Source organism: Phalacrocorax carbo, chromosome 2 (genome assembly GCF_963921805.1).
Source record: "Phalacrocorax carbo chromosome 2, bPhaCar2.1, whole genome shotgun sequence".
NCBI classification, from domain to species: domain Eukaryota; kingdom Metazoa; phylum Chordata; class Aves; order Suliformes; family Phalacrocoracidae; genus Phalacrocorax; species Phalacrocorax carbo.
In genome coordinates this window covers 117,472,876-117,487,370 of record NC_087514.1, presented here as the reverse complement: position 1 = coordinate 117,487,370, position 14,495 = coordinate 117,472,876, and the positions used below count along the sequence as shown (strand labels likewise).

The window sequence follows — 14,495 nt, the reverse complement described above, 5'->3', positions numbered from 1 at the left end:
CCTGAGAAAGACATTTAGAAATAAATACTTAGGAGTGGAAATAGCACTTGCCACAATAATTATCCACATTTCTTATGGGTTTATTTTAATGATACTAATAATTTATCCATTTCCCTCAATAGTTTCATGAAGGTATATGTTCAGAAAATATTTAATTCAGAAAAAATATAACATGCTCCTGTAGTATTTTCCTGACCACAAAGAAAAGCTAGTCTTACAGTTAATCTTACTATTGTCTGGCTGAAAGACAAAGGTTTGAACGGCAGAGCTCAGAGGGTCGTTATCAATGGGGCAGAGTCTGGATGGAGGCCTGTCACTAGCAGTGTTCCCCAGGGGTCTGTGCTGGGTCCAATCCTGTTTAATATATTCATCAATGACCTGGATGATGGGATAGAGTGTAACCTCAACAAGTTTGCTGATGATACAAAACTGGGAAGAGTGGCTGATATGCCAGAAGGCTGTGCTGCCATCCAACGAGACCTGGACAGGCTGGAGAGCTGGGCTGAGAGGAACCTCATGAAATTCAACAAGAGCCAGTGCAAGGTCCTCCCCCTGGGGAGGAACAACCCCATGCACCAGTACAGGCTGGGGGCTGAATTACTGGAAAGCGGCTCTGTTGAGAAGGACCTGGGAGTGCCGGTGGACAGCAAGCTGACCATGAGCCACCAACGTGCCCTTGTGGCCAAGAAGGCTGACAATATCCTGGAGTGCATTAAAAGGAGTGTGGCCAGCAGATTGAGGGAGGTTATCCTCCACCTCTACTCCGCCGTAGTGAGGCCACATTTGGAGTACTGTGTCCAGTTCTGGGCTCCTCAGTTTAAGAAGGATGTGGAACTGCTTGAGCAAGTCCAGCGGAGAGCTACCAAGATGATCAGGGGGCTGGAGCATCTCCCTTATGAGGAAAAGCTGAAACACCTGGGTTCGTTCAGCCTGGAGAAGAGAAGACTGAAGGGGGACCCATGCTTATAAATATCTGAAGGGTGGGTGTCAAGAAGATGTGGCCAGACTCTTTTCAGTGGTGCCCAGTGACAGGTCAAGGGGCAATGGGCACAAGTTGGAACACAGGAAGTTCCAGCTTTACATGAGAAAAAAATGTCTTTTTTGTGAGGGTGACAGAGCAGTGGAACAGGCTGCCCAGGGAGGTTGTGGAGTCTCCTTCCCTGGAGACATTCAAAACCCACCTGGATGCACTCCTGTGCCCCCTGCTCTAGGTGTGCCTGCTCAAGCAGGGGGGTTGGACAAGATCATCTCCAGAGGTCCCTTCCAACCCTGCCATTCTGTGATTTAAATACAGGTTTTAAACAAAGCTGCAACAAGCCAGAGTAAGCAACTGAGCTAATTTCGCTCTCAAACAAAGCTTCATCCCAATTTCTACTTATGGAATATCTCCTTTAAACCTAAGTTATTTTTTCATTTTTACCTATTATAGTTGAAGACAGTTTCTGCAAATCTTGCTATATTTTTTACAGTTAAATTTGTTAAAATAAAAAAATTCCTTTAGTCAGTTTTAAATTCTTGCAATTGGACTTTCCTTTGCTATATGTTTGTGAAATGCTACTCAGAGCAACTTACTGAAAACCAGAGATGCAGTCAATACCACCATCCTTCAGAAATCCTCAATTTCACTTTATTTACAGCTTTCCTCAGGCATGTTCTATAGCCTTCTGAATCAACACCTAATACCTATATTATATATAATACCTAATATATATAATAACCTTTATTTATTTATTTATATATTTATTTATATATTATATATATAAATAATATATATATTATAATATATATAATAACCTAATACCTAACATCTATAACCTGTTAGTAACCAAGGCACAATTTTATTAGTAAAGGGAGAAGAAAAAGATAGCCAGGGTCTCCAGAATTCATGGCAAGGGAAGCCCTAAAATAGGGTTAAAGATTAAAGAGCAAAACAAAAAAATAAAAGTACATGCCTACTGTTATTGGTCTTCAGTGTTTCTACTATGTCATTGCTTTAGGCCACACTTTTTTGGCCACACTGCACTATGCCCAGCACTGAAATGTTAACAAGTAATATGTCTTTTGGGCAGGGGGAGGAAAAAATGTAGAACACAGACATGCTTTGCAGAAGAAATTAAAGATTGGCAATTTCTGACAGTTTAAACACATTATAGGTTGACTCAGTAGCTGTAACACAGAAACTGATGGGAATAGTCCACCATTTTAGCACAAAGTAAAATAAGCCTACCTCAGCACAGGTGTTTTGCTCTCTTATGAAATGTTACAAGTAAAGCTGAGAAGAGCAGTAACTTCTGAAGCAGTCAAGAACTCTGGTAAATGAATGAGTACACCTGCAGAAAGTCTCCCTATCCAGGCACTGATTAAAATGAAAGTAGGTAGTTGACTTAAAATAGCAATAACAACAAAATTAAATGTTTGAATATCATTTTTACTTGATGGCTGGTAAATCTGTGAGCCACAAGAGTGACTCATCATTTGTATAAAAAGTTACGGTTATTTAACTGTTCTAGCCTGTCTGAATTCAGACCTCATCTTTGGCCTAACACGTCTGTCTGTTGCTTAAGTTGCCCTCTAAAAAAGCTACCACTTCAAACATTTTCTTGAAGCATAAATGCCGCTATTCACCCTTAAAATATTCTGTAACTCAACAGCTAGTCTTTGCTCAGTAGCCCTGGTTTCATTACTATCTTCAGTAATGTAGAGTTACTGTCTTCTCCTAGGCTCCAGAAGTCATTTTATTTCTTTCTTCACAGATTTCCTTTGCTTGTACATCAAATATCTACTCTGAATAGCACCAGTATTTTCTTCAGTGAATCTAATGATCTATTTTAAAACCGATATATTTAATATAAAAATGCATTATGTTTAGAATCCAGTATCCATAAATTACAATAATAATAATAATATGACTATCATTACAGATCATAGAATTGTTAAGGTTGGAAAATACCCTTAAGATCATCGAGCCCAACCGCTAACCTATCACTGCCAAGTCCACCACTAAACCATATCCTCAAGCACCACATCTACCCTTCTTTTAAATACCTCCAGGGATGGAGACTCAACCACCTCCCTGGGCAGCCTGTTCCAATGCCTGACAACCCTTTCGGTGAAAAAGTTTTTTCTAATGTCCAACCTAAACTTCCCCTGGCACAGCTTGAGGCCATTTCCTCTCCTCCTATCGCTTGTTACTAGGGAGAAGAGACCGACCCCCGCCTCACTACAACCTCCTTTCAGGTAGTTGTAGAGAGCAATAAGGTCCCCCCTCAGCCTCCTCCAGGCTAAACAACCCCAGCTCCCTCAGCCACTCCTCATAAGACTTGTTCTCTAGACCCTTCACCAACTTCATTGCCCTTCTTTGGACAGGCTCCAGCCCCTCAATGTCCTCCTTGTAGTGAGGGGCACAAAACTGAACACAGTACTCGAGGTACGGCCTCACCAGTGCCGAGTACAGGGGCACCATCACCTCCCTGGTTCTGCTGGTCACACTATTCCTGTTAGAAGCCAGGATGCTGTTGGCCTTCTTGGCCACCTGGGCACACCGCTGGCTCATGTTCAGCTGGCTGGCAACCAGCACCCCCAGGTCCTTTTCCACCAGGCAGCTCTCCAGCCATTCCTCCCCAAGTCTGTAGCGTTGCCTGGGGTTGTTGTGACCAAAGATGTATTTAAGCTCAGAAAAGTGAGGAAAAGGGACCATCATTTTAGTATCTGTTGCTTCCACTGAGGAATAAACAGTTCGTGGCTTTTCCAATACTTAATTCATTCACACAGACACACTTAGAAGAGTTTAATGATTTTATTTTTTCAAACTAACAATTACATTACAAAAAGGTAAGACAGGCAGATATGAGGACCATGTTCATTCGCCTTCAACATATATCACATGTGTATGTGATAGTGAAGGGCCATGTGATATGTAACATACGGTAAGAGCTTAAATTGTGATTTACTATTTTTTACTATTAGATGCTGACAATGTCAAATTTACTTCTACCAATTATTTTAGTAGCAAACGCTCACATTACTTTTTAGTGTGGCCAACTTCTGTGTGTTGAACTCAATTTGTACGTTGAAAACATGAAATGGCAAGGCAGATTCACAAATTAAACAGGTCCTAGAAGCAGGAAAGTGTACTATAAACACACATCAGATAAGATGTAGAGAGATTTTTCCTAAATTTACTTTAAATCCCTGTAATTCAGGAATTAGAAAACAATATTAATCTCTGAACAAGAAAATGTGCACACCACAGCACAGAATAAACGGGGTTGTTAACGGTCTTTGAGCTCACTGACCAACATGTCCTCTACCTCACATGTTCAAAGGTGGAGATTAAGAAATTAGGGCAAATCCATTTACTCTCAATGTTGCAACTTCACTGTAGGTGACAAAACCTGTGGTTTTAAGAGGATAGACTCCCCTCAAACTGGACTTATTGTAAGAAGCTAAAAAAACTCACATCAGATCTAGAAAATCTGAAGTGTCTTGTTTATAGCCAGGCAACTTTAGTAGCCGCCATTTTGCCTCTTCTTTTGAGAGAGCATCATCCAATCCCGAAAATAATACATACTGCCTGCTTCCCTCAATGTTTCTATATAGTTTGCAAAAATCAACTCAGCACCGCAAAGATATTTCAGGCAAAAACAATCTACACAGAAATGCTTTGACCTGTAAATTCAAGAGCAAACCTCATATTGTATAAGTGGCTTGACCACAGGGCTTTTATCATGTCAACACACAAAATCTGTAATGATAAAAGGATATTTTGTGAAAGATAAATCTACTTATGTTAATTATTTAGGTGACCATGGAGCTCTTGACATTTGATGAAAACAAAAAACTCTAAGTTTGAAGAAAGAAGTTTCTTGTGCAGGCTGTTAACAGCTTTGTTCTACATTTTCATCCATTCTCCTCACCTTTCCTCGGGCTCCAACTGCCCATAAATTTGAAGGCTTTTAAGCGTTTCTCAGTTGAAGAGAATTTTCACATCAATTAAATACATGCAAAGCTGTACCAAAGGAATTTTAAACGAGTAATCATTAAAATCTTGTTGCTTATACTCCATATAGCCGCAAGACTCCTGAGTTTTAAATTGTAGTTACTTCTTGTAGGAATTTACAGGCATAGCTGGTTTTCAAAAGGCTCTTTCGAGTTAAGCACTGTTCTTTCTGCTGTCACTACAAAAGCATATTTTCATGGTGGAGCTGGGAAAGGAAAGAATACACAAAGCCCAAAACACAAATCTTCAAAACTAAGGTATTCTTATAAATACAGTGAAATTTCTGATTTGGGTGAATACTACAGCAGAACCTTCACCTCTGAAGGCATTTCAGACACCTGAAATGATCCAGTTACAGCTTACCTGCTCATTAGTATTTACTACAGTAACTTTATTAAAAGTAACATAACAGTAAGGAAAAACTCATTATTTAATAGGTAATGACGATGAAAATTAACCCTGAAAGACAAATATCCAATTAGTCACGTGAAAGTGTCTTTCAACATCTGTCAAAGAAAATCCTTACTAGTCTAAGTTTCTCCTTGGGCTGTTGACAATTCCAATGCTTACTTCAAAATGCACCTCTTCAAAAAAAAAAAAAGAAAAAACTTGTAATATTAGCAATAGTCCAAAATAATCAAAGATGTTTCAAAACAAATAAGGCTATCAACTGAAACAGTAATGGAATTTTTTTTTCCTCATCTATCTTGTTCCTAAAAACAAATGGAAACAGATCCCAGAAGCAACCGACACTTCTGGATGCCAGATTAAAAATATCTGGAAATCTTTTTAGTGGACCGGTGTTTCATGTCTAATGAAAACAACCACCACGCGCCACAAGTTTCCCGGAAATGAACACCAAAAATTCCTTGACACTTTAAAAATGTCATTTAGGAACAGGAAGACAAAACTTACTTGTAGGTATTTTTCTAGAATACATAAAAATCAAGTGCAGTTATCACTCTAGAACCTGGTTTTGAGAAAGTAACTGTTTGTCATATGTTTAGTTTAAGTAAGAAATGCTCCAAGTTGCATACTACTTCCCTGGTTTTTTTTATTCACATCAGTGTTGAATCTTGCTGTATTCATCCATTCTGAGTAGAAACTGTGTCTTTTCATATAGCCCTTGGCTTGTTTACACATTCCCTCCCTCTCCCACTCAGTTGTTTCACTGTCCCACTATTCTTTTACTGCTATTAGCAACAGTACATGCACTTTATAGACAAAACACTACTCAGAATCTATGTTAATCACTGGGAGTAGCATATGACCTTACTGTGAAAAGAAGCTTTGCACCGGTTTGGTTCAGAACAGCAGCTGAATTCCAACTCACAGTATCTGTCCTTCCTCTCTCAGGCATAATGAGTAAAGCCATTTCCCAAACCAATGTGCCCACCAACTGCTAATAACAGAAGAGGAGGGGTGCAGAGCAATTACAGGGAAAGAAGCCAGTGCAGGCGTAGTCGGCACATGAAAAAAAACAGGCCCAAAGAACACCAGAAAAGGTAACAAGTGATGCATTTCTATTCCCCAGAAAAAACTTCTGCTACTATCTGTACTTTTTTCCATGAAACAGTTCTGAATGGTACAAAGCACCTCAGCCACATCCTGCACAATTTCTAGGCCAGTGTACTAATTGCTTTATTACCATCATTCACAGGACTCTCTTGTTTTAAAAAGCCTCCTCCCACCTACCAGAGGAAAGGAAAATCAGAAACACATCAGAAATGCAGATGCACTACGACTATGTATCTATTTTTAAATCAAACTAATGTCTCAAAATCACTACGGTCTCTGTACCTTTAATATGTCCATGGTGTTTTTTTGTCAAAAGTAAAATATTCAAGCTATACAGCACCCACATTTTACAGAAACTACTAATCAGATTAAAGACTTAGGAAGACAGCCTTCCCTCAGAAGAACATCAGGGACTGGAAGATAATTGTTCTTGTGCTCTAGGACCATCGATGTGTTAAGTATTTTGAAAGACGACAAAACCCATAATTTGATGTGCATATGTAGTAAGATAAAAGGATAATTCCTATTCAGAAACCAGTCACATATGCTTTATCATCTGAAATCTGACAAGTGCTTGAAGTCATGAAACATCATTGCATTGTATGTCATTTAAATAAAAAGCCACTAATAAATAGTGAATATATCTCGTTCATTGTATGATTCAAAATAGCATGCTTAGTATATACTAGTGCAACACATGTGTGCACCAAATATGTCCTCTTACAAAGCTGATTATATGCTTTTAGATAGCCCTCAAATACCTTATGTCTGGTACTGCAATATGTTTAGTACATCTCAAGAAAACCTACTTCTAATCTTCCCTTCACGGACCCTCATAGTTTTAGGCAGATGATTTTGTCTTTATTCTAATTACCTTGTTCAGCTGGGAACAAGACAGTCCCCCACCATTGAAATAACAAAGTAGCATACCACAGGCTGACAAGGTGAGAAAGCACTGATTAAAGCTGCTGAATTACAAACCCTGAAGGGAACCCACAACGCAATGTGCAGCGCTGCAATTCTTTTAGCCACCTCCTGAACGCCCTAATCTGGTTATCAACAGATCAGGGCAGAAATGCATTATCCTCTCCAAGAAACAAGAGCAAGTAACAGTTTCTGACTGGTTTTCCTCAGCAGCCTCAGAACACAACTTGCAGGTCAAACACAGACCTACATTCACACAAGTATGCGAAATGCCTTTTAAGACTGAGACAGTGCATGCTTTCCCACTGGCACGCATTCAGTACAGTAGAAGTAATGGTCCAATTGTTTGCTGGGCCACAAACACAGTACTATTTTTTCTCTACATTCTTCCAACAAAGGATTGGAGAGCTTCAGACAGTTAACATGGGGGCAAACAGAATCTGGCTCTTTGCTTTAGTCTTTACTTGAGAAATCAGATTAAGATTCAACTGTTAAGCACCATGTCTTATTTACATTTTGGCTTGTGCTCAAAGAAAATTTAAAAAATTCCGAACAGTTACACTAAGGCAGTGTCTTGCACTCAAGATAAAATGTTGAAATTACCACCTCTATATAGCATTTCCAGACATAACTCTGCTCTATTTTGTAACAGATCTAGGCCGATTAAGTAAGCAAACCAAATCAAGTAAATAAAAAGATCTGTTCTCTGAAGTATCTGCACAACAACTTCCAGAAAATCAGCACAGTCTCACAAATAATAGGTTTAACATACATAGTGGCCACAACAAAGTGATGTTTTGCCAAGAAAAGACATTTCTCAAAGGCTACAGAATCATTAACCTTATAATAAATTGTTTCTTCTACATTGCATATATTAGGAGGACTCCCAGGATATTTGCAAAACAAAAGACCATGGCAAAACCTAAATTAAATTCAGAGAAAAGATCAAAGTTTTCTTAATAGTAACTAAGGTTTTGTTTTCCCTAGCAGTTTCATAACACAACGTCAGAAGACTGAATTCCTTGTAAATGTGGTAAGCAGTAGTTTTAAGAGAGACCAACAGCTACATAATCATCCTACACGCTGTTAATTGTATCTGGCATTATTGCTCAAAGCTCCTACACAGAATGTCAGCTGACTGCCTGAACAGTACTTTGTTCTTAGTGCCTTTGTTAATGACGAATTAAATTATTCAGAAGAGAGCTCCACAACCACCCTCACTTTATAAACCTCGACCACTACAGAACCACAAAAATCCCATGGCTTTGCCTAGGGAATACAGTTATTTCTTACCATGCTACAACTTGCATCCTTAATCTGCAAGTTACCACAATCCATGTGTACACCATGGAGAACTGTGTTGCTTCACAGGAAGGAAACAAAGACAAACACTCCTAGAAAAAAAATCTCAACAAGAGCGAGCTTACTACGTGTTCATTTCTACAAAGACCATGACTTCCCTTGCATCCTGCAGATGGCCAACAAAAACACAAACATCAGAGAACTGCCTGAATTTATTTTAAACAATACAGTTCAGCCTTAGTTACACTGCTCTGGTCACACTCATCTCCTTCAGCCTCTCTGCTGACGCTGATCATCTAGTAAGTCAAAGAACTAAGTGAAAAAACCATACATTTCAGGACGCCTTAAGAAAAGGTGTCTCAGGATACTATTAATGTTTTACCAAATTCAGATAAAAGATTCACCCTAATTTAAGTATGTGATCTTTATAAGACCATCTTCCTTAATGTTATTTTAAAATATATACATAATTTGTAAAAGCGCAGCCCTCCTACTACATTCCTAAACTTGCTGCAAGTCAAACGAACACTTCTCAAGTTTCTCTGAAAATAATAATGCATATACAGAAAGTCATCAAGTTATTAAGCTCAAAGGACCTGGCTGTCACACAAAACCAAGAGGTGCAATAAAGACAAAACCTAAGTCCGGTTTTTAATCAAAACATAGCAATATAGTCTGTATTGCTTTATTGACCTACTTTCCATCGGTTTGTGTAACAACACACTGTACAGTGAAGGAAACATAGTAGCACCCCGTGTCTTTATTAACTATATATTCCTAGCCCTAGAAGCAAGGCACTTTTACGGCTACACTGAATTACTCTGAAGTTTCTTCACAGAACAGCGCAGATTAACGGCACGCTTGTTTACAAAGCGGTATAGTAAATTCAGTCTTATCTTGCAGGGGTGGCCAACGCGAGTAACACTGAGACAAGAGGGGTAAACAGAATGCCAACATAAAAATACAGAGAGAAAACTGCCAGCGTTGTAAATAATTAAGATCACGGACCATCCCAGAAATCCGTGCACGGTTAAAATTTGAAAGAAAAATGAAGACAACCGCTGCAGTGCCCAGTGAGTGCCCAGGGCACCCTCCGGCTGCGCCCTGCCGGGACGGGCGCCGGCGGGACCTGACCCCACCACGGTAGGAGCCCAACCCGCCGTACGGGCGGCTGAACAACACAGCGAAACCCTTGCCGCGGGAGGCGGAAGCAGAGGAGCGCAGCCCGGTGGCCCACCTCCCCCCGCACCGGAGGGCATCACCCGGCCCCGGCGGGCCCCTCCGGTCACCGACCGCCCTGGTAACCTGGCCTCCGCCGGGCTGCCAACAACCACTTCCCCCCGCCCCGGCACCGGCTCCCTCCCCCCGCCGCCGGCCGGGGCAACGGCGGTGCCCGGAGCCGCGCACTCACCGTCCCCCACAGCCATCATGCCGCGGCGGCTGCCGGCTCCCTGCCGCAACAGCCGCCGCCGCCCCGCTTCAAAATAGCAGTCCCGCCTCGCTGCCGGAACCCACTCCGCGCCTCCCGCCACCGCGCCTGGCCCGGCCCCGTCCCAACGGGGACTTTTACTGCGCTCCTCCCCGAGCCCGCCCCTGCCGCCGCCGTCACGTGTCCCGCGGGGTGTTTCCCCCCCGCCAGGCGGGAAGCGCGGGCCCACCCGTGAGGGGAAAAGGCACCCGCGGGGTGCGAACGACGCCAGGGCCTTACTGCCTCCTGCGCAGCTGCCCCCATCGGGACGGGCGTCCACAGAAAGAAATCAATCGGTGAATAAATAAAATAAACCTACAGGAAGCAGGAGACAGCTCGTTGAAGAAAGATGCTCTTCGGCAAGAGTTTTTGGAAATCCCCTCAGAACTTTTAAGAGAAACAGCTTTTTAAAGCCTGCACGCAATAGCTGCTGGAGAGCATTTTGGTCTGGAAATCACAATGAAACCCTACCCAAACCCTGAACTTCTGCTTAGTTTATTCCCCAAAATCAACGCTTTAAGTGACATACTAAAGGCAGGAGGAGCACAATCCCATAGTGATAAAAGAAAAAAAATTACTTCCAATTTACTTCCCCTTGCCTAAGGACAAGTTTAAAATGCAGACGGACACACAACCATAACACACACTGAGGTGCGCAGTGCTATCAAACCACGCATCTGCAGGAGCTGGGGCACAGTTCCCCATAGTAATAGTTCAAAAACTCATACAAGTTTCTTAAAAATCAGTGGAAGCATCAGCCTGCTGAGGCTCTTTAATTCCAAATCAGCTTAAAGCGACCGTCACGCTTCACCAGTCAGTAAATTTTCCTATTTAAAATTATAAACCAGCAAGAGTAACAGCTGAAATTTAAAATAATGTGGCTACATTGTGACGATTTGCATTGGGCAAGCAAAAGACATACATGTAGCTCAAAACCCCACAAAATCATGGCAGCGATCACCGTTTTCCCTATTTACTGAACTACATATATTCATACTGTGCCACACTGGAGAGCACTGGCAGAGCATGTCGTCGTTGTCTCCATAGTAACTGTATTTCCAGAAAGAAAACAGCAAAGGGAAATAAAAAACAATACTGTAATGTGGAAAAACAGATACACATTTGTGCTATGGATTCCCCCATCCCTTTTTTTTTTTTTAGGAGAACACTCGACTGTATCTGTATCACCCAGGGCTCCCCCACAACCCTATACTAACATCACCATATCCTACCTGTCACATTTTACATTTAGAAAGCTAATGCTATAAGGCATACCATTAAAATGGGAAAATTACACAGGTTGAATAGAGATGTACAATTTATATTCAGCTTGAATCATCCTGTCTGCTGAATGATGCAAAATATTTATTTTCCCTAATTTTCTTTTAATTCCCTGTCTCAAAATTTACATTACTACCCCATATAGGAGTCTGTTTAAATTCTCTTAGAGAAAACAGTATTTACAAATCTCAGGCAGCAGAAACAAGTGCTTTTGCAGCTTTGAGATTGGCTGCTGCTTCTGTTTCCATAGAAATGAACATTCATTTGCTGAAAAATGGGGAGGTGCTTTAAAGAACCTTCTCCAGTTTGCAGGAATACATATATTTCTGGTGAAGTGAAAGGGCAGAACTAGCAGCACACAAGATTTTGCTTAACAGGCAAACATCCTGACATAATTCTCTTAACATGAAACATTATTAACAAACCCCAAGGTTTTCACAGCAGCTAATTAATTCACATAATTCACATTAAAGAAATGTCTGGTTTTACTACCCGCTGCTGAAGGCAAGGGAAGATGGGGGGGTTAAATAATTTTTTAAAAAAGAATCAAAGGTCAGTTGGAGAGGCAAGTTAGCAGTGTGATATTATTTAAGCCTGTAAGTCGCCCTCATCAAGCAAAAGCACTAAGACTCTTGCCCAGTCCCCTTGTTAGACACGGTGCCTTCTCATCCATCGGCTTTTGAAACTCCTTGCCGCATATCCTGCCCCAGTTGTTCCACCCATACCTGTTTCAACATGCTTTTCACCTCATCCACCCTCCAAGATGATCTGTCAGTCTCTAACAGTAACTCATTGCCCTCTTCCACTGTACAGGTTCATCAGGGATCAGGTTCAATATAGGAAGGTGGTAACACAAGACTAAAGGGACTGTTCACACTCGGTCCGCTCTAACACAGTCACAGGTATAACAATATATTAAATCTACCAGCATGCATAAGACTGAAGGTATGATATCTTTTCCTCTCCTCCCTCAATTTCCCCCACATACCTAGGCACACCAATACAATGTTTTTAAAACCTATCGTGTTTAATCATGTCAGTACAAACATTTTTTTAAAATATGTATTTGTTTTGATTATTAAAATACTATGGAAAACATTATTGCATTCAGATTGTTTAAAGCTGCAAGTTTTGAAGGTTGGTTTGGTTTTTTTTCCTAAGTACATGCTGAATAAGGAGACTGAACAACCGACATTAGTATTACTTGACAAAAGAATCCTAAGTCACATCTCTGCATTCTCAGAAACTAGGTCAACACAACAAAGATTTACTACCACAGCAGCGTCACTGAGGACTGGGAAGAAGCTGACACAGTTGTATTAGCAAGCCCTTCCCTATCCATCACACACTGAAGAGAACCCTCATCACTACAGTTAACTTATTTGGGAAAGTAACTCAATCTGGCAAAAAGCCATTCTTTCTGCTGGTAAAATGGTCTGCTACAGAGCTGCGCCAGTCTAATTATATTAAAGCCTGTTGAACAGTTTTTTGTTTGGTGGGTTTTTTTTGCTCCCTCCCCCACCTCTTTGGAAACCTAACCCTATTCCCCCCTACGTTCCCAAACCCTACTCCAAAATATCCAAAGCACTAAAAAAAAAAATCCTCAACACTGTAACAGATGTATTCAGACATTAAACTTTGGCCTTTATCCAGAGATGTCTGATAAAGCTCCTAAAAGAAGTTGGTAACAGGCTACAGGAATTCAACAGTAACTTTCAATCTACACATGCAAGTGGTAAACACAAATTGTCCTTCAGAGAATAATGAAGGACAAAGCCAAGATAAAGCACTAACAATGGAAGAGTATTATTTTCAATAACATTTAAAAAATTGCCTAGATGGATTTAACAGATAAACTAGGTTCAAGCAAAAATACTGAAACCAACGTATTAGGATTCTGTCTCTATGGTACCTAAACAGAATCATAGTAACTTTTGCATAGAAATTGCCACATACAAATCAAAACAAATGGTTTATACTGCTGTAGATCAGCATTAATATCAGCGTTTTACAAATGAGATGAAAACAGCTTAAAGAAAAAGCAGCTTATCAACTCTCCTAAAAAAGAGACAAAAAGCTCACAAGCGCTATGTAAACTAGTCCAACCTTGTATATATTTTTTCATATTTAAATTATTTCAACGCATTTATATTCCCTTATGTAACTTTCTTCGTTCTCCTGAGAACTACCACAGAAAAAAATACATGTAAAATGCACCTTTGAACCTCTCAAACCTATGCAGCAGTATTAACTTTAAATGCAAAAGATGATGGTTTACCCTCCTACAATAAGTAAACTTACAATCTAATCACATAACATCTGTGTAAAGCATTTTTCCCCAAAATTAGTACGTTTTCTTTTGGGGTTTTTTGTATTATTTCTTATAAATACATTTTTGTATTATTTAAGTGTTCAACAATAGCAATATTTTATTACTAAGCAGAATGCAGCACAGAAACTCTTACTACCTCAAAGAAAAAGACTGTAAAGACACATTCCTTTGAACCTTCAGTCTCTTCTGTTTCCACACTAACAAGAAAAGGGTGAGAACATTTAAAATGAAAGGTATACTTCAGTACATTAACAAATCGTACGCATTCCTCAATATTTTTCTACTCTTGCAGTTTCACTTTTTAGATCTAGTAGAGCCTCCTCTTCAGTCAGCATAGCTGTTTTGAAAGGAAAATGAGCAGAGAACCCTCCCCTGTAAAACACGATCTACTGATTCCTTGCAGAAGACAATGAAGCTTTCAAAAACAACTATATTAAGGCACTGCCACAACACCTCCCTTGTCATGCTGTTATGTAACAGTTTTTTCTTAAATTATAGTTTTAAGTATGAAAGAATTGATTTTATTCTTTTATACTACAAAGTACTACATCAGGAATGCAATAGGAAGGAACAAGGATTCTCTCCACAACAGGTTTTGTTTTCATGAAATACACCAAAAAAACCAAAGAGCTCAAACTCAGTACAATAAAGTCTTAACTTCAACATTTAAG

The 14,495-nt window shown here is 40.2% G+C and overlaps 1 protein-coding gene across 21 annotated transcripts in view; it reads right to left on the bottom strand.

Annotated features, from left to right (window-relative positions):
* Nucleotides 1–14,495, bottom strand: part of CLASP2 (cytoplasmic linker associated protein 2) — a 160,179-nt gene that overhangs the window by 99,833 nt on the left and 45,851 nt on the right. The window contains exon 1 of one of the 21 annotated variants that reach the window (XM_064444014.1): nucleotides 10,155–10,353. The exons of the other annotated variants lie outside the window; for them this stretch is intronic. Coding sequence (XP_064300084.1) covers nucleotides 10,155–10,173 — 19 coding nt within the window. The 5' untranslated portion in view covers nucleotides 10,174–10,353. Of the gene's footprint in view, nucleotides 1–10,154; nucleotides 10,354–14,495 lie in introns of those variants that run through there. 21 annotated transcript variants of the gene reach the window in all.